The sequence below is a fragment of the Antechinus flavipes genome, chromosome X, assembly GCF_016432865.1.
Source record: "Antechinus flavipes isolate AdamAnt ecotype Samford, QLD, Australia chromosome X, AdamAnt_v2, whole genome shotgun sequence".
NCBI lineage: Eukaryota > Metazoa > Chordata > Mammalia > Dasyuromorphia > Dasyuridae > Antechinus > Antechinus flavipes.
In genome coordinates, this window is record NC_067404.1 from 54346629 (window position 1) to 54371079 (window position 24451).

Consider the following 24451-nt stretch of genomic DNA (forward strand, 5'->3'; position numbering starts at 1 on the left):
CTTTTCAGGGTAAGTTATTCTTGATTGTGAGCCTATCTCGTTTGCTTTTTGGAATATTGCATTCCAAGATCCCTTGTTTATAATAGAATCTGCCTTGTCTTGTATGATTCTGGCTGTAGTTCCTCGGTACTTGAATTGCTACTTTCCGGATGTTTGTCACATTTTTGTTTGATGTGGGAATTCTGGATTTGGGCTACAATATTCTGGGACTTTCCCTTTCAGGAGGCAATTGGTGGATTCTTTCTATCTTTGACCTTTGGTTCTAATTGATCTGAGCAGTTTTTATTATTTCTTAAAATATAGTTTAGATCAGTTATTCTTAAATTATCTCCCTCTGACTTGTTTTTGAGGGTAGTTGTTTTTTTTAAGAGATTAGTTGTTTTTGCTACCAGATTACATTTTCTACTATTTGATTTTTTTTTACTTCATTCTAAAATTTCTCACTGTTTCATGGAGTCATTGGTTTCTGTTTGGTCTAGTTTAATTCTCAGGGAGTCTATTTCTTGGGTAAGATTTAACATTTTCTTTCTTTTTAAAAATTTGTTATTTTATTTTTCCCCAGTTAGATGACATTTTTTCTTTTTTAAGCTATTCATTCTCCTTTCAATTCTTTTCTCAAGCATTTTTCTTTCATTGAAAAAAATCTCTCACTTTATTTCTTCTATATATTTAATGGGGTCAAAGAAAATTTCCTTTATGTTTCTACTTGCAGATTTGCAATAATTTTTGATACCATCGGTGTTTTCTTTGATTTACTCATCTCTTCAACCTTAGTTCTTTAGTTGGGGTTTTGTGCTGGGGCCAGGCTCTACCATCTGCACTTTTGGATGGGATGAACAGATCTTGGTCTTGCTGTGGGTCTCCTAGGTTCTTGACTGAACCTTTGCCTCGGGTCTTTGAGGTTCAGAGAGCTTGATCTATATGGCTAGTTGTTGTTCATTTCTGGAACTTTCTTGGAAAAGCCTTCCACTCCTACCATCTCCAGACTCAGGGTTCGACACATCTCGTTGATCTGGCTGGCAATTCATTTGCTGGAGGACTCCCTATTCCTATTGTCTATGGTCTCCTAGCAGTTTTTGGTGCAATTTAGGGGTGGAAAAACTAATTTACTATAGCTTCTTCCTGTATTTCTTGATCATTATTTGGGCTGCTGTGAACATTAGGTTTTTTTTGGAGGCACAGAATCTGCAACATCTCCCTCCCAGTTAAGTACTCATCTTGCCCAAAAGCCTCATGCGGGAGGGCAAATCTTGAAGACCAAGGCATCCTCTAGAATGGTAGCATCATATAGCATAGTGACATTAAAGAGAAATAGAAACAGATCTCTGTGGGCTGAATACTGAATTAGAAAATCACAAAATAGCGTTATCTATGTCGTATTTTATATTTATTCATTTTGTGAAATGTTTTCCAATTATATTTGAAACTGATTTGGGCCACATGTTTACTGGGATCTGCTGGCATTTCAGTTTTAGCGGTTAGAGTGCTGGATATTAGAGCGCTGGACCTGAACTCAGGAAGACCTGAGTTTGAAGCTTGTCTGAGCTATTAGCTGTATGACATCAGACAAGTCACTTCCCTTTTCTGGGCCTCAATTTCCCCCTCTGTAAAATGAGGGGATAGACTGCATGGACTTTGAGATTCCTTCCAGACGTAGCTCTAGAATCCTTCCCCCAGACCTCAATTTCCCCCTCTGTAAAATGAAAAGATTGAAATTGATAATCTCTAAGGTCTCTTTTAGCTCTAGGATTCCTTGGTGCTATTGGTCACCCATGGTTCAGATGCAGTCTGATTAGGCACATCCCAACAGCTCCCACGTATCACCACGGCTCCTTCTAGGACTGTGAGACAAAGAACACAATAATCTGTGAAGTGGCAATGGAAAGGCTTGCTTGTGTGTGTGTGTGTGTGTGTGTGTGTGTGTGTGTGTGTGTGTGAGAGAGAGAGAGAGAGAGAGAGAGAGACAGAGAGACAGAGAGACAGAGAGCAGATACAGAGTCAGAGAGACAGAGAGAGAAAGAGAGAAACAGAAACAGAGAGAGAGAAAAAAGGAAAGAGAGAAACTTATAGGCCCAGATTCATACCCTCATTTTACAGAAGGGGAAATTGATGACCAGGCAAGGGAAGCGATGTGTCCAAGGTCACACAGCTGAAACTTAGAAGCTATGAGATCTCTGAAGGAAAACATAGCAGAAGAAAAGTAGGTGACACATATGGCAAGGGATGATGGGTTAGTGGGCAGAATCGTCCATTCATACCCTCTACATGTCAGGGGAAAGTGAGGAAGGGGAGGTGGAGCCAAGATGGCAGAGTAAAGGCAAGAGAACGTGAGGAAGGCCTCCTGCATGTTGAACAAATGTTTCAGTATTTGCGGACAAGGGTGCTATAAAGGGGCAGTCCTGGATGACCTGCAGCCTGCATCTTTGGAGGGAACTTGGGATGCGGGAGAATGCGGCTTCACCGAATGTCTGACCGGTGGGTACGGACAGATGCACATGAAGAATTAAGGCTTTTCACTTGCAGGCAAATTCTCTAAAATTAAGCCCCCAAGACTAGCCCCCCTTACTAGCTGGGAGTAAAGGCGCCTTTCCCATGTCACGTGAAGCACACGGCCCCAGCTTTTTTTTTTTTTTTTTTTTTTTTTTTTGTTGTTGTTGGCTCCAATTAGGCCCCAAAGAATTATCTTGTTCTCAGCTGGCAAAAACATGTCTTGGAATGGAGCTGTTCGTAGCGCGTTGCTCTAAGGGAGCAGCTTTCCTCAGCAGGGGAGGCTCTTCACCAGCTGCGTGCTGCGCTTTCCAGAATTAGTCACACTCCAACAGCATCTAGGAGTGGCGAGGGGCCCCCGCGCCCCGTTACATCTCCTGCTCGGGACTGGGAGGGTTGGGATGGAAAGGGACTCTGGGTCATGTTCCACAGGCTCAAAAACCATTGAATACCAGCCTGGAGCTGGGCAGTGGAAGAAAGGAAAAGAGACTGAAGATTTCGTCCCTCCTCTCAGGGAGCCCAGCATCCAACAAAGCAAGGCGGTGTGGTGGAGTGGAAAGACCCGGATTCAAATCCCGACATTGACACATATTGGCTGTGGAACTATCGGCGAGTCGCTTAGCTGCCCGGACCTTCAGTTTTTTTCATCTGTATAAGGGGGATGATACTTGTGCTATCTGCCTCAGAGGGATGCTGTGAGGAAATCATTCAAAGTACACCAGCGATGTAGTAGTGCAAAACGGGATCAGAGCATTAATACAGAGGGATTCGAAAGGAGAGAAAGAAACCAGGGGGTGGGAAGCATTTGATAGCAATATATAGTGTAACAGAGCTAAATTTCAGAGTGCCTTAACATTTGCAAACTACTTTATGTATATTATTTCATTTGGCTTTCACAGTAGCCCTGGGACAGATGAGGAAACGGAGGCAAGTAGAGTTAAGTGACTTCCCCAAAGTAACATAGGTAGTGAGTCATAACCAAGTCTTTGTGATTCTAAACCAAGAACTTTTATCAGGGAGAAGGGACTTCCCCAAGGTCACACATCAGATTCTAGCCTCAGAGGCCAGGTAATTCATTTTACAGGAGGAAACCGAGGTCAAATGACCGTCAGAAGCCCCACTGGCCAGCCCGTTGGGACACTATCATGGATGTCAGCGGCCTGACGACCAGTCGATTCCATCAGCACAGCAATTCCCCAGGAAAAAGGGCCTTTGCTGCCACTGGCGTCTTTTCCGGCCACGGATAACCTAGGTCCAGATAAGACTCGCCGCCACCGATCCCATCCAAGCCCGAACGAACTCTGTCGTGTGCCCCTATGGCTACTCAATGATCTCAGAGTCCGAGTTGAGTGCCCACTTCCCTGCAAAGGAACTAAAAAAGCTTGAGCGTTTTCTTTCTGTCTCACGCTTTGAGATGGAGTTTCCAACTTTCTTTCTTCAGTAGGATGTTAATGAGTTAGGGTCACTATAGACCTTTTTCTTTAAACATCCCTATCTCTGAGTAACAGAACTGAAGGACATGGTACTGCCTCATTAGCCTCCCCCCGCTTTAGGCTCTAATGAAGGATCCAGATCTGCCTTTCCTAGTGCCAAAGATTCGACGGCAGCTGACGTCTCTAGGGCCCACAATACACCGAGAAAGTCATATGCATGGTAGAAAGGGCAGATGGCTTTGCACTGCCCCAGAATGGGAGGCTCCAACCCATCCCCAGTGGTGGGATGTTTTTCAAGGGGTCGGTCGACAGCAGTAACTCTGATTGGGCATCCTATGGTCCAAATGTTTCTTCCAGCTCCTTCCACCAACAGTCCTAGCCCCTCCCAGCCATTATATCCAGGGAAGCAACTCCTGTGGAAAAGAGGTGCCTTCTCCCTCCTGGCCGTGGCCTCTGAGGGCCCCTCGCTCCCTCCGAGGGTTGGGCCCAATGTGACTTCTGCAAAAAGGCCCGCCTTCCTTCACTCCCTTGGTTGTTCCTAGCTGCACGGTCACTTTGTACTGTTCTGTGTTTATTCGAACACAGCTCCCCTCGAACATAAACTTGTTGCGAGCACGGACTATTTTGGTTTTTGTCTTAATGTGCCCAGGGCCCAGCAGTGCCTGGCACAGAGCAGGTGCTTCATAAAATACCTACTGATTGACTGAATGCCAGGGTCCCAGCCTGTAAAGCATGAGATGGGTAGAGGCGAGCCCCCACCTGGTCACTGTTTGGACTCTGATTGGCTCAAAGTGAATGTAAATAGCAATGGTTTCTGGTTTTGCCGGGAAGCCTGAGGATCTTCCCCTACCAGATTGGTTTTTTTGGGAGGACTGAGTAAAAGAAGCCATTCTCTGCCTCCTTTCTTACCCAGCAGGGCCATCTCCAGTCGTCCTGATCGCTCTCTGGCCACTGGACCCAGATGGCTCTGGAGGGGAAATTGAGGTAGTGACCTTGCCCAGTCCTCCCTCACTCAAATCCAGTTCTCTTGCCCGGCACGCCAGCACCTCCCTCATGTCATGATCCCCTTCGGGGAAACAAAGAGCAAACAACTGATTGAGTGAAATGATTTCCCCTTGTTGAACTGAGTTTTGCTGGGGAAACAGAGACGGAATTACAGGCCCTCACATACACACAATGACCAAGACCAGAGGACTTTACCTCCCTCCTGGATTTCTGGCAGGTCTCCTCTGCCTCTACTCTACTGCCGGTGAGCTTCCTCAACTACTACTCTGACCTCTCTACTCAATCAACTGCAGTAGCTCCCCATTACCTCTAGGACCAAATATCAGCTCCTCCATTTAGCTTTGAAAAGCCTGGCCCCAGCCTACCTTCCCGGCCTCCCTAGACATTAGTCCCCTGACCCCAAGCCATACGCTAGGCTCCAGTCAGGTGGACCTTTTCTGTTTCTTACACTCCCATCTCCAGGCTTTCCTACGTCCCAGGAATCCTGGGAATATCAAGACAAAAACGAGAGCTTTCCAGCACTAATTCTATGATCCTCGGGCTGTGGGGAGGGAGGAATAGCTCGGCAGCAAAGGAGAGCCAGCCTGGAGCACCATTTATTTAGTTATTTCTCTTTTCTCTTGCTGATGAACAGACATCTTCTATGCGGCTCTGACTGTCCCAGAGTCACTGAGCCCGGCCTGGGAAAGTACTTCTCTGCACATGAAAGGAAGCCTGGACTTCCTTTTAGAAACTCAGCATTGGATTCGAAGTTGCCCTGGTTCTCCATTACCCTGATAGTCTTTCAGAGCAGTGGTGTTCAAATGTCAGGCCCCAGTTGTACCCAGGGTTGCGCTCTGTCTCTGTCCAGGTCTCTGTCCATGTCTCTGTCTTTCTGTGTCTCTCTGTCTTTATCTCTCTCTCTATGTCTATCTGTGTCTCTGTATCTCTGTCTCTGTTTCTCTCTCTCTTTCTATATCTCTCTGTGTGTCTGTCTCTATGTCTGTCTTTCTATGTCTCTGTCTCTGTTTCTATCTCTTTCTGTCTGCCTCTGTATCTCTTTTTGTCTCTTTCTCCTCTCTGCACCATTTGAAGCCACGGTTTCACTGCCACTTACAGAACAGAAGCTCCTTGATGTCAAATCTGAGCAAGAGGAGGGAGCCTGGATAATGAGGCAAGATTTCCCCCCTGTCCCATGGAATTATGGGAGCCTTTCGTAGAAGTTAGGCTAGGCATTATAAAAAGCCCACTGACTCAAAGAGGGGCCACATTAGTGTTGTTTCTATGGCACGTGGCGCTTACGTCTCGCTCGACGATCGTGTCGCTTACCGGGAGCCCGAACGTGAACGGAGGCAAAAATATCAGCAAGAAAACGAAGACGCCGCAGATGCTAACTTCCGTTCCCGAGCCGCGAGCGTTTGCGCAGCTGGGCCTCTCCTTGGCGGAGCTCATTTGCTGTACTAACTAGAGCCAAGTGGCCAACATGAAAGGCTGAATTTACATCTGCGGACTGTTTGACTCGGTCATCTATCAATGTGATCAATAGCCATTGCTGCTTTCACTGCTGAAAAGAATGAGAATGATTCAGCTGGGAAAAGCCAGTCCATTTGCTCCAAGCCTAGGGTTTTACTTGGGGTTTGTGTGAAAAGAAAATGTATTGACCCGCTTCTTTTTAGAGAAAGAAAAATAGTCTTTGGCCGCCCTGACATTTTGAGCTGAGCTGAAAAGTGGGGGCTCTGTTTAACCTACCCTGGCGAGCACGCTTCCAAATTGGAACCTGTTCCCATTCATTGGCTGGGCCTCCCCTGCAGGAGCTCTGGCAGACCAGGAAGGTCGTTCCCCCTCAGCCCCACTCCCGGCTTGTGCTGGCCCCGGGTTTCGGGGTGCTGAAAGGCAGCCGCCCGCGGTTCTGCGCTCCTCCTCCCATCCAGGGGGCCCCAGCCCGAAGCCGCCAACACAGGCTTCTACTGTGTGCTTGCCAACCCAGCGAGGGCTTCCCAGAACGGGCGGGTGCACTGTTCTAACTTGAGTTATATAGGTCTTTTTAACTATTTGCTATCCAAAAGCGGGCCCCTGCTTACAGAGGGATTTTATTTCCAAATCTGCCAGCACTTAGATGGCAGTGCCCATGATTCAGGCTTCCTTTCACCTGTATTCTCTGGAATGCCACGGGGCACCTCACCTCTGGAGACAAGAGAATTCGGCATCAGAGCTCACCTAGGACGCTCGCCGTCTGCATGACTTGACCGTGTGATTGCTCTGCCTCCCCAACCCCAGATTTCTCCTCTGTTAAGCAACGGGATGAGGTTAAATGGCCTCTGAGGTCCCTTTCGGTTCTATATTATATATCTTTGTCACCTTGGAGAAGTTCCTTTCCCTCCTTGAGGCCTCAGTTGCCCCCTCAGTAACAGGAAGGGCTTGGATTCGATGGCCTCTGGGGGCCCTGCCAGCTTTAAGCTTAGCTGCCTATGGGTGATCTCACATAAATCACTTCAACTCTCCGGCCCTCAGTTTCCCCCTCAGTAACAGGAGGGGATTGAACTCCGTGGCACTGGAGGCCCCGTCAACTCCAGATGGAGGCTTCTACGAACTTTCGGTCCGTTGCTCCTTTCCTCCCACCGATGTACTTTCCATTTCTGTGGTTAGCTCAGCGGGAGACGTCCCGTTGGCTAGTCTGGGCTCCGAGAGTAGGAGATGACAGACGTCACGGTAGCTTGCCAGTCATAACATTTTTACGAGATAAATGGAGCACAACTGGCCAATCTGAATCTCCGTGTTCTCTGACTGCAACCAGTCTGTAATGGTGCTAAATAAAGCATGTGCACAAACAAGTCTACTGTGTTACGGTAGATTGTGCTAAGTGACCCAAGAAAGGCTGCTTTTATGGGAATTCAAAGAAGGGCTGGTGGGGAAGAGACAAGGGTATTCCAGGAAGGCTTCCTGGAGTAAGAGATGGTCGGTAGAATTTCACTAAGCTAAGACGGGGGGTCTTCTAAGGAGGTGGATCAGATTGAGCAAAGGCACTAAGGTGGGCAAATAGGGGGCATGTGGGGGGAAGAGGGAACACCCTCTTATGCCTAGAGCACAGAATGTTGAACTGACAGAAGAAAAGAGTTCAAATGCAAGTCTTGTCACGGTGGGACCTCTACCAAGTTGACTTCTCTTGATCTCCGTCTGCTCATCTGTAAAGTGGGTACAATAATACTTGTCTTGCTGATGTCAAGTCAGTTTACTATGTCCAAAGCTCTCCGCTAAATTTTGAACAAATAAAAAAGACAGAAGATAGTTCTAACTCTTAAGGAGCTCACAATCTGTAGGGGGAGCTGAGCTATAGACAGAAAAATTGGACGTTGTGTAGGAAGAAAGGGACTAAGATTAAGGAAGGACCTGAAGAAAGTGGGATTCTGGTTGAGGCTTAAAGAAGAGGAGAAGTGAAGATGAGGAAAGAGAGTTCCAAGCACAGGAGCCAACCAAAACAAACACCCAGAGTCGGGAAATAGAGAATGTTGGATGAAGAAGAACAAGGAGTCCAGTGTCCCTGGATGTCCAAGTACGTGGAGGGAAGGAAGGTGAGAGAAGGCCGGGAAGGTTGAAGGTTATAAGGACTTTGTGGGCTATGTAGAAGATCTGACATTTATTTTGAAAGTGAGTGAGCCACTGGAGTTTATTGAAGGCAAAGAGAATGACATGGTCAGATCGGAGAGTTAGAAGCACAATTTGATGGCCAAGTGAAGGGTGGAGGAGAGGAGGGAGAGACTCGAGGAAACCATCTCTCTCTCCCTCCCACCATCCCCCAGCAGACTATTGCAATTGACGGGGTCACAGGTGATGGGCGTCTGGACCAGAGCAGGGGCAATGTGGGAGGACAGAAAGGGGTATATTTGAGAGATGTTGGGGAGGTAAAAAAAAAAAAAAGGCGGGAACTGACAAGTGAAGGGCTACACGGGGAGCCAAGGCTAACGATTGGGTTTCCAGCCTGCGTAACTGAAAGGCCCTCCGCAGTAATGAGGAAGGTAGGAAGAGGCGAGGCTCTGGGGGGAAGATGCTGTGATGGGGCTGCTGGGAGAATCAAATACAGGACTTTGCAAACTAGGGACATGATCTATGAAAAGTGGCCAAGTAAGCGCCATCTTGCATTGGAGAGGGATTTTCCTGCTTTCCTGAGATTGTCACATGACGATGAATTCACAGGTTTGTTCCCCAAAACTCTAAGGAAAAAAATCTAACCTTGGCCTAGCGGACAAAAAAAAGAAGAAAACTTTAACCCCGATTGCTGAAAAGGTGACAATCTTATAATCAGTGCTCAATCATATTCCTGGATGAATAAATGAATGAACAGATACCCTTTAGTAGCCTAATAAAGTCACTGCATGGATCTTGTTCTTTATGGGACTGGGAAAGGAAGAGACTGGTTTCAAATCCTGCCTTGGACACCAGCCATGTGACCCTGGACAGGCTTCTTCCCCTCTCTGGGTCTAGTTCCCCTCTCTGCAAAATGAGGAGGTTGGACTTGAGCTACACAACTGAGGTTTTTCTGAGCTTGAGATCTAGGATTGTCTGATCCTCTGACTCTTTCGGCTCCTTTCCAGCTCTAGTAGATCTAGATCCTGGTTGGGTCACTACCACTCCCCTGAGCCTCAGTTTCCTCCTCTGGACTAGATGGCTTCGAAGATACCTTCCGGTTCTAGATCTAGGATCCAAAACATGTGGCCTCGGACCTCAGTTTCCTCCTCTGTTGTAAAGGGGTTGAACCGTATCTAAGGCTGTTGAGCTTTCTGTCAGATTGAAATCTAGGATCCTGATCCTCTTAATCTGGTCAATCACGCAGTACAGCTGCAAAGGAACGGAAGGCGGGGAAACCAGCTTCATATAGTCAGGTGCCACACGGCAGAGCTCGGGGTGTGGTGGGTGTGAGAGGGTTCTAAATGTGGGTGACTGGGACCGTGGCATTGCTATGAACAGAATTAGGAAAGTCAATCAGTCAGCGATCATTCATTAAGTGCTTACTGCCAGCAGGCACTGGGGCTCCAAAGATAAAGCCTCTGGAGCTGATCTTAAGAACTTCAAGATAAGGAAGGAGTTGTAGTGCAAGTACTATGGGTCACCTGAGTGACATTCAACAGGAAGTCACAGAGGGTGGAGAGAAGCTCCAAGGCTGGTAAAAACAGGCCGAGGAAGACCTTGCCTTTACAGAGCATGACGGTCGAGGGTGGGGCAGGCCGAGCCCTCTGAGAGGATGAGAACTGAGGCTGATGTAGGATCTAGAGGGAGAGGGGCAGGCTGGGAACGAGGCTGTGATCCCATCGCCGGTTCACCAGGGGCATCCGGGCTCACACGTCTAGGTGCCTCCTCATCTGTAAACGAGGGAGAAGAGTCCCTCCCCTACGTACCTCATGGGATTTTGGCAAGGCTAAAAATGAGACAGTGTGTGAGAAGCATTTTGTAGATGGCAAGACACTATACCCCAAAGAGAGGGATTATTATTCCTTCAGCAAGATGAGCCAGGAGCCGCATCCAGTCTACACTGGGCCAGGCCGGGCATCCCCATTCATAACACACTAGGCCCTTTGTTCACTTCTGATTCACAAAGAATTGGCTTTGTATCCAGTCAGTGGCACCCCTTGGACCACTGCCTTCAGGCCTTGGGTTTTTGTCCTCAGTTCAAACACTGGAGTTTGACTGCATTTAGCCCGTGAATCTTAATGGAAGCAGGCAGTGTGGTATAATGGATAGAGCAGTGGGCTTGCAGCCAGGAAAGCCTGGATTCAAATCTGACCTCAGATACTTACTATTTGAGTCTGAGCAAGTCACTTTAAAAAAAACCACCTCTGCCTCAGTTTCCCCATTTGTAAAATGTGGGGCTTCTAACTCCAGATCTCAGATCGTCTACAACAGTGAAGCAATGAGATGCTGTCTGTTTCTCTTCTATTGTACGAAACTGTGACCTAATACCGGTGACCACAGCTGATCTTAGACAAGCGAAGAGCAAGCCAAGTCTGGCCCTAGCACACTGCAGCCACTGTTTTCAACACCTCTCGCTGCCTCCCATGATTCTTAGCACTCTGTGACCGAGTGCCAACTCCCAGGAATACCTACTTTGGCATTCTACTGGGGCCAGGATGGTGTTTTAGAACCTCTATTAACCCCCTTCGGACTTCCCTTTCCCCACCAAAAAAACTCCCCAGCCCCTCACTAACTGATCCTGTATCTTAACCCCAAGATTTAAAGCTGGAAAGGAAGGCGGAGGCCATTTATTACAACCTTTGATTTAACAGATGAGGAAAAGGGAGGTAAAGCAGTTTGCCAAGGTCACACAGCTAGGCTGAGAGGCAGCATGACTTAATGGATCTGGCAGTTGACCAGAAGTGACAGGGACCTGAGTTCAAATCCTAGCTCAGATACTTATTAGCTATGTGACCCTGTGAAAGGCAACTTGCCTCAGTTTTCTCTTTTGTAACATATGGAGATGAGGTGAATCGGCTTCTGAGGTCCCTTATAGCTTTAGATCCAGTGTGTGACCCTAGGCAAGTCACTTCTGTGCCTCAGTTTCCTTATTCATCAAACCAGGAAGACGGATCAGCCCCCCTTCCCAGTTCTAGATCTAGAATCCCGTGAATTTAGGCTTTCCTGATTCCACAATCTCAAAGCTGTGTCTTTGAACTTTGATTCCCACCAGGAATCAATTGGTTCTCTCAGGGGTTAAATATTTTGATTTGAAATGCCCTTTAATGGAGGGATCCCGGGCACTGGCGGGAAGCCCATGAGAGGTTGGTTTTGATTGGTGGAGGACTTTTCAGGGAGCCTCATACGACACCATTCAAGTGATGCTTCTTCCTCCTCCTTTCTCCCCGGGCCCACCCTGAGCAACTATGGTGTATAGAGCAAGCTTCCCCAGCTTCCGGAGTGGCTGCCAGAAGCAGGAGCACACGCATGCGCCCTCTGAAGCTCGGCTCTCCAGCGGAGGCTGCTGGGGAGGGGCCGAGAGGAAGACAAAGGGAAGCTTGGGATCACAAAAGCCAGGCCCGGGGTTATTGTCCTGAGAGCTGGGAACCTCTCCAGCTGGGTTTGGTGTGCCCTGGGCCAGCTTTCCTCTTCCCTCCCTTTCTGCTGCTGCTTAAAGACCATGTCTGGAAACAGAAACGGCCTGAGGCACGGGCCAAGATGGAGGGAATTCCCATTACAGAAGATACCCCAGACACTTAGTGCTTCACAATTAAGATGGAGGCTCTCGGGAACTGGACTTTGAAGGGCACTCCCTGCCCCTCTCCTGGATTATGTGCTCTGAAAACTGCACACCCTGAAAAACCGACCGAATGACATTGTCCCAGAGCAGAACACTAGGGTGCAGCGCACAGGATCCAAAGCTTGAAAGGACTCTAGAGGCTATCCGATGCAGCAGGATAAACTGAGGCCCAGGGAGGAGAAATGACCTGCTAGGGTTAGCGCAGATCTAGAGCCGAAAGGACGCTCAGAGTTCCTCTAATCCACCTCCCTTCATTTTACAGCAGGATAAACTGAGGCTCAGGGAGGAGAAATGACTTGCTCAATGTCACACAGGTAGTAAGTGGCAGAGGTGGGCCTTGGACTCAGGGCCTGCGATTCCCAATGCCGTGCTCATCCCACTGAACCACAATTCTTTCTAAGCTCTTTTTTTTAGAGCCAAAAGATTCACAGAGTTCACACAACCTTATTCTTTCATAGTTTTTTCATACAGCTGGGGGAGAGCTCAGAGAAAACCCTGTCTTTTTACAGCTAAGGAAACTGGGGCCCAAAAAAGACAAGGTCACACAGGTGGCGACAGAAGAACCAAGCTTCTTCTTCCTAGATCATCGGATCCAGAACTCTCTATCCTCCTCACCCTCTCCTCCGCTGAAAGCTCAAACAGGTTATGTGAGATTTGGCACATAATCCGTGTTTCATAAAAGCTTGTTGCTTTATTGGATAGTTAGAGGGCCCATCCCAAGTTGAGAACTTTCTAGAAAAAATCACATTTCAACCACATGACTTCTTATGCATTTACATCAGTGCCACCTAGTGACCAAAAAGAGTAATGCTTCACTCGAATTTAAAAACACTTTTTCTCTTCAAAATGGTTCTTCTCATAGGCTCATAGATTTCAAATTTTTGTTCTGAAATGATTTTACAAGTTCTTACTTGGAGATATATTATATATGCTTGCTGAAATGTGGGTTCCCTGAATACAGCAGGTGATTAATTAGTGTTGACTTGTTAGCATATCACACAGATAGTGATAGGGCCTAGATTTGACTCCAAACCTTAAGCTGCTACACAATGCCTTAAATTCATTAACCACAGAGAACAAGGCCTTGACTAAAGTTCTAAGAATACACCGTTTGTACAAAAGACATTTCCATTTATTGTAATAAAAACCATTTTTTTCTAGCCTGGGAACTCCTTCCATCAAGGCCGGTTGGTATTTTTTCTGCGGCTTCCGGTCTCGGTGGCCTAGAGCAGATACATCGAACTCACGGCCTCCGAACACTCCCAAGTGCGTCCAGAACCAGATTAAAAGGTAGCTGGCAAATATTTCTCCGAATAAATAAAAATACAAGTAAACATAATATTCATATGTAGTCTTCTAAGTCAATAGGTGCTCCAAAGGGATCCTTAGCTACAGCTCAGGTACACTTGTTTCTATTTGAGTCGGAAGCCACTGGTCTGGGGCACTAAGAGATGAGGTGACTTGTACAAGGTCACAGAGGCAATATTTTTCAGAATTGGGATTCGAATCCGGGTATTCCCAAGATTAAGAAGTAATCACAGGATCTATTTTGTCGGTATTCATGTTTGAGGAGGTCGTATTCCGTGGGTACGGTGGAATTCTCCCCTGGACATAAATAAACTGGAATAGGGAGATTTAAAGCACTCTCATAATTTGGCATTTATTTGAATGTTTCTGTTTAAAGGTCTTTGTGTTGTTTATGTTCTTTAACAAAACTTTCCCCCAGGAGTGAGGAAATACTACTAATTATAGTAAAACTTATAGTAGCTAGCATTATATAGGAGCTTAAGATTTATAAAGCCTTTTATAAATATTCTTTCATTTTATTCTCACAACAGCTCTGAGAGTTAAGTGTTATTACTATCCCCATTTTACAGATGAGGAAAGTTAGGCAAACAGAGACTAAGGGACTTGCTCAAGATCAACACAGTTATTAAGTGTCTGAGGCAAGATCTGAAGTCAGATCTCCCTTATTGCACGGTACCTCCTGGAACTTTATTCCAATTATAGGACAGTGTATCTAAATAATGATAGTAACCCAGGGGATGCAAAGACTAACTTTTTTGGGGGGAAATGGTTAAATAAATTGCGATCCATGATTGTAATCAACTATTACTGTGCTCTAAAAACCCATGACTATAAAGACTAGAGAAGTATTGAAAGATTTATATGAATGGATACAGAGTGAAGTCAGTAGGACCCGAAAAGCAACATACACAATAATTATGAGAATGTTAATAGAAAGGACAAAACCAAACCATTGAAACTGAATGCTGGGAAACCGTGTTGATTAAATTTGGCCCCCAAAAGGCATATGGGAAGCTCCTGTCTCCCTTCTTTGCAGAGGCGAGGTGCTACGGATAAGGAACACGGTAGAGATTTTTGATGTGTTGATTGAGTTTTATTCAACTGTTTTCCCCCCTCTTTTTTTATTCTTTGCTTTAAAGGGTGGTTCTCTGTGAGGGAAAAGAAAGAGGACTATCCCATAAAATAAATCCTTGTCATCTCCCTGTAACTCCCTAGAAAGCTTCAGCTCTGCTTTGCCACCGGATGGAGCTGCATGGATCTGAACACCAAAGCCCTCTTTGGTTAGCGAAATCCTGGTACGCCCAAAATGGCAAAAGCAGGAAACTCTGAGGAGGGGAAAGGGGGATGATCTCTCCGGATCACTCAATCGATAGACACTGACTAAGTGTCAGGTGCTGTGTTAAGTTCTGGGAACACAAAAGGAGGCAAGAGCTAGCCCCTGCCCTTGTGGACCTCATAATCCCATGGAGCTAACAAAACAAGCTATCTACAAGATGGATGGGAAGTAATTAGCAGAGGGGGAGGCTCTGGAATGAAGAGGGATTGGGGAAGGCTTCCAGTAAGAGGGATTTTAGTTAGGAATGAAAACAAGGAAAAAAGGGTTAAATCCCTCAGCAAGACTATGGATAAATCCAATTTTCTCCCCATTTTACAAGCATTTACTGAGAGCTAACGCCCACACTCGCAAATAACACGACTGTTTGGACCAGAATTGACAAGACTGAATAAATACCGTAATAACATAACAATCCACTCTACCTTTGTTCTAAATAAATAAACATATAAGGCGACAGGCTGGTCTCAAGGCTGCCGCTTGCAGCTCTGGCCTAAGAGAAGTACCTTCCAGGTTACTTCTCTTGGGCCAGGTTTTCCAGGAAGCCAACAGCTGGACCATGTCAGAGCAGTAAGACAGTATACTCCAGCAGGTGTGATCTTCCATAGACCATGGCTCTACAGATCCTGCAGGGCATTCTCTGGCTGCCCAGAGCCTCTGAGGAAACTCAGCAGGTAGTAGTAGTGGGTGGGAGAGGGGAGGATGGAAATGGCCATGTGGAAAATGACTCCCAGATGACCTTGTGGTATCTGGAAGCAGAGAGGACATCTTTGGGATTCCCACTGGCTCCTTTCTTTTCCCTACTAGCTGCTCTACTGGGTGGGAGACAGTCCGACCTCAGTTGGGATTTCAGAAAATGTAGTCCAGATGTGTCCTGTCCAGCTCTGAAGAGACTTACCTGGAGCCCTGGTATTGTAGCCTTTCTAAAAACAAGCAAATAAACAAATGAAATATTATTGAGATGATCAAAGAATAATTGCTTTGTCAAGTGGATTTTTTTTTCCTTTTTTTGCTGAGGCAATCGGGGTTAAGTGACTTGCCCGGGGTCACAATGTTAATATTTTCACTTTTTTTTTTTTTTTGCTGGGGCAACTGAGCTTAAGTGACTTGTCTGGGGTCACACAGCTAGGAAGCTGTGAAGCTAGATTTGAACTCTGGTCCTCCTGGCCCAAATTTAATCTCATATCCTCCTGACTTCAGGGCCAGTGCGCTATCTACTACACCACCTAGCTGTCCCTGTTTCTTTAAATACCATGAGAAGTAGCAAGGTCGTGAACATTTATGTGTCAGGAACTATACTAAGTGCCAGAGATGCAAAGAAAGGCAAAAGACCGTCTCCGTCCTTGAGCTCACATACATATACATGCATATACACACAAATACATACATACATGTATGTATAATATACATCTAGGATAAACTGGAGATGATCAATAGAAGGAAGGCAATAAAACCAAGCGGGATTGGGGAAGGCTTCCTGCAGAACGTAAGAATTTAGGAAGGAAGCCAGGAAATTGAGGAGGAGGATGAGGAGGAGCAAGAGTATTCCAAGGATGGGGGTGCAGCCGGTGAAAAGGTCCAGCCAGGAGAAGGCCGGTGTGAGGAATGGTACCGAAGCCAGTGTCTCTGAATGGAAAAGTTCTGGCAAGGGAGTAAAATGCACTCAGGTGGGAGCAGTGGTAGAGAAAAGAAAGGCACATATTGGAAAGATATTGTGAAAGTGGAATTGGTAGGATTTGGTAACAGATCGGCCACGGGGGTGAGAGAGAGTGAGGAGTCAGGAATGATACCGTGTTTGGGAGCCTGTGGTATCTGGGAAATAATAGGGAAGTAGGAGAGGCCGGAAGGCGGGATAATGAGTCTGGTTTTGGGTGTTTTAAGATGTCTATGGACCATCTGATCTGAGATCACCACTAGGCAGTTGGAGATTCGGAACGGAGGTTAGCAGAGTAAGTAGATGTGAGAACTACCTTCATAGAGATGATCATTGGAAACATCACCAGGAGAAATGGTATAAAGGAAGAGGAGGCCAGAGCCCTGGGGGCCACTCCCTATTACTGGGATCCAGATGGAGATCCAGCAAAGGAGATGAAGGAAGGAGATAGGAAGAGAACCAGAAAAAGCAGTGACACAGAAAGGTAGAGAGAAGAAAGTATCACATTGAAGAGGGCAGTCAGCGGTGAATAAGGTTGCAGGGAGGTCAAAAAGGATGAAGACTGGGAAAAGGCCATTGGATTTGCCAATGAAGGGGTCATTGGTAACTTCGGAGAGGGCAGTGTTGATTGAATGATGACGTAGGAAGTTGGCCCATAAAGTAAGAAAAGACTGAGGAAAATAAGGGAGAGGCCATCTCAGGAACCACAAAGCCCTGCTGTATATTACTCCCCAGTGTCCTGGGAAAACTCTTTTACGATCCAAGGCTGCATTGATACAGGATGTCTCCTCACCCAAGTTTTCCCCATTTCATAAAATCACAAGAGTCTCACCCCAAATAACAACGGTTCTCGTTTGGCTAATTTAGCTCAATCTCAGAATAATTTTTTCCCTGAAGCAATTAGGTTAAGCGACTGCCCAGGGTCACCCAGCCAGGAAGCGTTAAGTGTCTGAGGTCACATTTGAACTCAGGTCCTCCTGACTTCAGGGCTGATGCTCTATCCACGGCACAACCTAGCCGCCCCCTCAACCTCAGAATCTTGAAGAAAACCTCAACAATGGGAAACTGAGGCAAAATCTCTGTAACTGGGGCAGGGCTTTTCCATGACCCATTTCCCTGTGCTTAATGACGCCACCAATCTGCAAATGGAGTAGTCTGTTTCTGCCAATGAAGAAACTCAAGCTTTCAAAACAGATATATTAGGAAATGATTTATATTCCCCAAGGCTTCTCCTTTTACGAAAGGACTCAAGGGAGGACCCCTCTACACAGGGCAGATTGTCCTACTGCACTGAAAGTGCGATTGGATGCCGGCTTTTCGGGGACCTCCCCCCTAGTCCTCCTCTGCTTTTTCCAAGGCTACACGAAGACAGTGCCAGCTATGCCAGGTCTTGCCAAGCTGGGATGGCCGGAGACTCGGAGCTGAAAAGAACCTTGAAGGCGGCCTAAGCCAGCCTCCTGGCCGTACGGAATAGGAAGCTGAGGCCCAGGAAAGGGCCCAGAGGATCCTGGAGCTGGAGGGGCCCTCAGAGGCCGGTGAGCCCACCCCTCTCATTTTACAGAGTAGAAAAAATGGTAGCAATATGACAGAGCCCTGGGGGATGGTAACAATAATAAAGATGATGGTAATAATAATAACAATAATGCTTAGCGTTTCTAATAGAGCTTTATGGCTTGCAAAGTACTTCCTGTGGTATTTCCTTTGATCCTCAAGAACAATCCCATAAGGCAGGATCTATTGTTATGACGATGATCTCCATTTTACAGATGGGAAACCTGAGAGAAGTTAAGAAACTTGCTGAGGTTCACACAGCGACTAAGTGTCTGAGGGAGGATCTGAACTCAGGACTTCCTGCCTCGGGGTCCAACAATCTATTCCATCTGGCTGCTCAGGGGAAGAAGGTGACTTGTCCAAGGTCACACACACAGCGATTTAAAGCTGGAAGATACTCCTTCTCAGGGAGAGGAAGTACTTTACCAAATAATAACACATAGGATCCTAGCTCTAGAGATGAAAGGCCCTTGGAGGCCAATGAAGCCAACCCTTTCCTTTTCCTGAAGCCAGTAAAGATCTTTGCCTAAGGTCTCACAGAGCAGGGCTTCAAATTCAGGTCCTGATTTCAAATCTAGTCCTTTATCCACCGCACCCTTGGGTGTGGGCTGACGACGGCCTCTATGTCTGTGGCCTAAGGCCCGGCCCGGCTACGTGATGAGAGGGGCTCACCACCAGAAAGCCGACAGCGGGCTGATGAATTTGGGGACGCCACAGTGATCTAAGGCAAGGAAGTAACTGGGCAGGGCCACCAGTGCAAGACTTTTAAGGCCGGCTGTTGCATTCTGGAGGGGCACATGTTGCCCAGCTGGTGGCAGCAGCAGCCCTGTACCCTCAGTGGCTTTCTCCCCCCACTGCAGCCTAGAGACCTGAGGTCTGGAAGTCCGATTCCTCCTGTCACCCGGCGGCCCCAGCCACACTGTGAAGTAGGCAGACGGTTTTGACCCGTCCGGGTCTCTTTGATCTTGGCCCAGTGATGCCATCAAAAACCCTTCTTGCCAGTCTATCGCTTACAGATCTGGAAGTCTCTGAGTTCCCTTTCTATGCCCTGGCCCCTCCGGCAAAGCTCCCAGAATCCTCCCCAAGAGTGTTTTTAAAGGCTTCTGAAGGAAACAATCAGATTGAAGAACAGACTAGAACTGCGTTTGTGTTCAATCTGGCAGCGGGTCCAATGACTGTTCACATTTGAAAGCAACTCTAAATTTCAGTTTGAGATGAATGAAAATAAAGCTGGCGTTCCCCCCCTCCACCACCACCCAAGTTAAGCAGACCCCCAAGTCTATCCAAAGATACCAGAGGAAGAGACTTTCTGCTGGGGAGAACATGTCCAAAATGCAAGGAGGACCTCGCTAATTGGATTCATTGCTTTGCATTCATTGGGAATGGACGCCAGGTCCTTTTGCTAATGGAAACCTGAGCTTGGGAGCCAGCATCTTCAGGAGGCCGGAACCCATGGACCAAGGCCGCCCAAAGAGACACCCCCTCGTCCCTTTACCTGCATCTTCCTCTTCATGGTGTCGAAAGGGTAGGAGATCGTCTGGGCGACCCCAGCAGCAAGGCAGCTGTTGGCAAAGTTCTGGAGTGGGGAAAACCGATCTTGGCGCCCATTCCAGATGCGATTAAGGTTCACGTAAACTAGGAAAGAGCCGGCAGAGAATGGCAGAGCACCTGGATGGTAAAGTCAGGGAGAAAGGCACAGTGAGCTCAGGGACAAACAAAATCCGGTTAAAGATAAAAAACCACCTAGAGGAAGCCAGGTAGAGGAACAGGACTCTGGGGGATGAAGGCAGAGGGCAATTCATATTAGATTCCTAAAAACTTCAGTGGGAAGCAAGTGATGTACTCTAGCTAAGGAAGGAGTATGGAAAACAAGTCACATCTGGGGTTCCAAGCCTCTTCAAGTGAGGAGGTGGACCCGTGCTTCCACAGTGGCTCAGGGGAGTCTCAATGTTGGACATTAAAACATAGCGGAGGTTCATCTAGAGCTAGAAGGGACCTCAAGTACCATTCAGGCCATCTCGCTCATTTTACAGAGGGGGAAACTAAGGGCCCAGAGCTGAAGTAACTCAGTAATAGCTCATGTTTCTATGCGGCTTTAAGATTTATCAAGCGTTGCACATATGTGTGTTTATTTGGCCCTTACAACAATCCTCTGAGGAGGCCGCTATTATTGGTTCCATTTTGCCCAGAAGGGAACCGAGGCTGAGAGAGCGGATCATCGTGACAGAGCTGGTCAGCGCGAGGCTGGATTCGAATGATGGTTTTCCTGATTCTAAGCCCAGTGCTCTATCCACTGTATCACCGATGGGCCATCCAAGATCCTAGATTGAGAAGGAACCTCGGAGGCCAGTGGATCCAAGGCCCTCATTTTACAAATGAGGAAACTGAGACCTTGGGAGGTTAAATGATTTAGCTGAGGTCACAAAAGCGGTGTGACCCCGAGACCCCCAATTCCAGAGACAGTGGTTTTTCCCATGGCACCACGGTACCTCCCCAATGTCACGGAATGACAAAGTTAGAAGGTGCCTTACAAATCCTTTAGACATTTTTATAGTTTATGGGAAACTGAGGCCCGGTGAGGGAAATAGCCTGTCCCAGGTCACGGAATCAATTAACGGCAGAGCTAGGATTAGAATACAATGCTCCTGTGTTCTCTCCTCTATAAAATACGATTTCCTGGTGGGCCTTCTGCATGGTAAGATAGGATCCGAGAGTTTCTTTTCCCGCTTACCTAGAACGGTGAGGGAAACTCCTCGGTAAAGTGCCAGAAAGCCTTCCTGCTGATAAATAGTACAGAAAGCGTGGCAGATTCCCTTGTAAGATGGCTTCAGCAAGTTCTGCATAATCAACCGAGTTTTGATGACGTCACTTGGGTAGGTGACGATGGTGGCCACCATGCCGGCGAGACTTCCAGCCATGATTGCGCTCCACTGGGAAACGTAACCCAGATCATCCATGAACACCAGTATGAACCTGTGAAGGCAACACAAACAATGGCCAAGAACTCCACTCTACCTTGGGTACCTCATCCCGGCGGTGGAAAAGACTGGGAAAAACCAAGAGGGCCACCCAAACATAAGCCGGTATTAGGAATGCCATTACTGATGAGTCACAGATCTAGAGCTGGAAGGGATCTCACAGGCCGCCTGCTCCGAGCCCCTCATTTTACAAAAAGAGAAACTGAGGCCCAGGAGGGGAAGGGACTAGTCCATGGTCCCGTATAGATCTAGATCTAAGAGGGACAGTAGAAGTCATAAAGTCTGACTTTACAGATTAGGAAACTGAGGCCCATGCAGAAGGGCACACAGGTTACTGCCATAATAATCGACTATTTTTTATGCCAAATAATAGCATGGAGATGAAATTCTGGGTTCAGGAAGGTTGTGAAAGCAGAGGACAAGTTGGCTCAGTTTCTCCCAAGCCAGGAAGGCTTGGAGTCCATCTTGACCCATACTGTCCTAGGAGAGCAGCCAAGCTTCCAGAACACAGAGGTTCACTGACAGGTGGCCCGCAGGGTGCCAGGTTTCTTGTCCCAGCAAGACCTTCTCCTAAGGAAAAGGGGGGTGAGCTCCAGAGAGAGAAGGACCACATTACCGATATTTGAAGTACTGAAAAAAGAGCCTCTCCTTCTCCCTGCATTTTACAGAGAGGGAAACTGAGTAGCAGGGAGGGGAAGGGACTTGGCTAAGGTCACTTGGAGGATCCCGGATCTAGAGCTAGAAGGGCCCCCAGAGGCTAGAACTAGTCCAACTCCCTCACTTTACAGAAGAGCAAAGTAAGGCCCAGGGTGGAGAATGGATTTGCTCAAGATTATACTGCTAGCATCAGAGGCGGAATTTGAACCCGAGTTGTCCATTCCAGGGGGCTCTCTACCTACCATGATCCCACTTTGATTTTCAAATGATCCTTTAAGTCTAAAGCCTCTTCTGCCGTGACTTTCAGCCCTTTCTCACCGACTGGCAGTCTTGGAATGGGGATGAGAGAGGAAGGACTGGTTCGGGAGCCAAAAGGCCTCCCTGGATCAAGTCCCAGCTTTGCCTTTGAGCTGTGTGACCTTCAAAAAGTCATTTTCCCTCTCTTGCCTCAATTGGAAAATGAGAAGAATGAGAATACCCATACTCCCCCAGCCCTGGAGGATGGGAGAAGGGGAAAGGGCCAAGGGGAAATAGCCCTGGATTTGTAATCATAAAATGTGCCTGTGAATTTCAGCATTATGGGATCCTCTGTGTATCCTCTGGAAATCTAATCTTTATGGCTCTCAGTTTCCTTGACTGTTCAAATGAGGGATTGGACTAGCTGGCCTCTGAAGTCTGGCCTAGTTTGAGGCCTAGGCCTAGACTTCGGAATATGTGGGACTTTGGCAAGTTATTTCCTTCCCTGGGCCCCACAGGGAAGTTACAGAGTTACCTCCTCTCTAAAAGGAGGCTGTTGAACTAGAGGGCCTTGGAGGTCCCTTCCACATCTAGGATGCTCTAGGTTTAGAGCGAGGATCCTATCAATATAAATAGGAACTCTTCTCATCCACTGACAAAAGGTCCCTTCTCTTCGCTTCTCCTGCTCCCTGACTAGTGAGTTGACTTGAAATGTAATCAAATACCCCCCAACTTTTTTTTAATGATAGCTTTTGGCTATTTTTATTACTATTATTATTGTTGTTGTTGTTATTTTGCTTTAAGGAAGTTCCCCTTGGGCAAATAATAAATGTCACAGAGTTCCTCATTTTGGATGGAGCATAAACTCCATCATCAGGGGCTTCCAGGAGAAAAGGAGGAATATTTACTGAGAACTTCCATGGGAGGCCTTCCCCTGCCAAGAAACCTGGGGGGAAATCACTGTGCAAACAAAGCGAGAAAACACATGAAATGGGTCTAAGGTAGCAAGAGCCATCCCAGTATTTTCTGCCATTTGAAAAAGAGGCAATTACCTTGATGGAAATCCATTTAATTTAATTTTCAAAAAGAAAAAGAGGGAGAAAGACAAGAGCAGAGTAATTTATTGGAAACTGGAGATGGCTGACCCCTTTCCACTCTCTCAAATAAAGGTTTTTTGGCTCTTAAGCCTCTTTACCTTTCTGCTAATTAGTGTATTCTTCTCTCTTCCCTCCTTTCTAAATTTACCAGGACCACCTTACAATAGAGACATGTGGGGCAGGGCAATCTCAAGGAACCTTTATAATTCTTAAAGAGCCAAATAACTTCTTAATCCCTCCATCATTTTCTCACAGGGCTGGAAATGGGTTACTTTTGTGGGTATCAAATCCTACCAATTACAGAATTGGCTCTTTTAAAAGGTAACCACCCTTTCCCTCATTCACACCTAAAGATTTAATCAGATTGCTTTCAACAGAATTCACAGGAGACCCAGGAGCGGGGAATGAATGAGGGCTTAGGCTGAAAGGTAGGCTCATTCTGCTTTGGGTTTCGGGAGAAGGGAGGGGTGGTTTTTGGAGCCTGGGGCACAGTTTGGGGAAAGCTGGCCTGCTGGGTGAGGCTTAGGGTAGAACCACACAATCAAGGGCTCAAGATTTCACCCAGGTGGGAACTTCCCCCCCACCCCCATCTAATAGAATAGATGGAAAATCTGACAGAATAGAACCTATAATTTGTTGCCCGAGTCACAAAGAAGTCAAGTGACTTGACTTGCCCGTGGTCACACAGCTAAATGGCAGAGAGGGAACTGGAAGTCACATCTTTCTAATTTCAAGACCAGAAATCCATCTGTTCTACTCCAATGCCCAGTGTGAAGATATTACAATAAATCCAAGGGAGATTTATTATATTCTAAATATAATGTGAGTAATCAATTGACCCCCTCGCTTTCCAATTACAGGACTTCTGCTAAGTCCTTTCATATAAGAAGCTCAGTGCTGAAGGACTTTAGAGAAGGGGAGCAATCAGCCAATTGAGAAGCATTTTATAAAGTATGTACCATGTGGCAGGCACAGTGCCAGGCACTGTGGGTAGAGAGAAGAAATAAAACAAATGCAAAATGACACATACAGCAGACCAAGAGAGGGTTCCTCTAGATCAGTGGTCCTCAAACTTTTCTTCTCAATATCTTTATCCTATTCAAAATGATTGAGGATCTGTCCAAAGAGTGTTTGTTTATGTGGTTTATAGTTATAGATATTGATCACATTAAAAAGAAAAACTAATTATGAATTTGTAGACTTTCTGAAAGGATTTCAGAGATTCCCAGGATGCTCTGGACTAGACTTTGAGAACCACTGCTCTAGGAGGTGGTGCAACAATTAAATCTTTAAGGTCAGGAGGGCAGTTCCTTCTTTCCTTCCTGCCTGCCTGCCTTCTTTCCTTCCATCTTTCTTTCTTTCTTCCTTCCTTCCTTTCTCCTTCCTTCCTTCCTTCTTTCCTTCCCTTTTCTTTCTTTCTTTCTTTCTTTCAATAGCATTTTGTTTTTTCCCAAATACATGCAAAAATCATTTCCAACCTTGTCCTTTG

At 46.7% G+C, this 24451-nt stretch overlaps 1 protein-coding gene across 1 annotated transcript in view; it reads right to left on the reverse strand.

Moving 5' to 3' along the window:
• SLC25A43 (solute carrier family 25 member 43) overlaps nt 1-24451 on the reverse strand; it is a 37320-nt gene that overhangs the window by 6159 nt on the left and 6710 nt on the right. The window contains exons 2-3 of the mRNA XM_051969005.1: nt 20725-20966; nt 19489-19661 (exon numbers count right to left, since the gene is read on the reverse strand). Coding sequence (XP_051824965.1) covers nt 19489-19661; nt 20725-20966 — 415 coding nt within the window. The remainder of the gene's footprint in view (nt 1-19488; nt 19662-20724; nt 20967-24451) is intronic.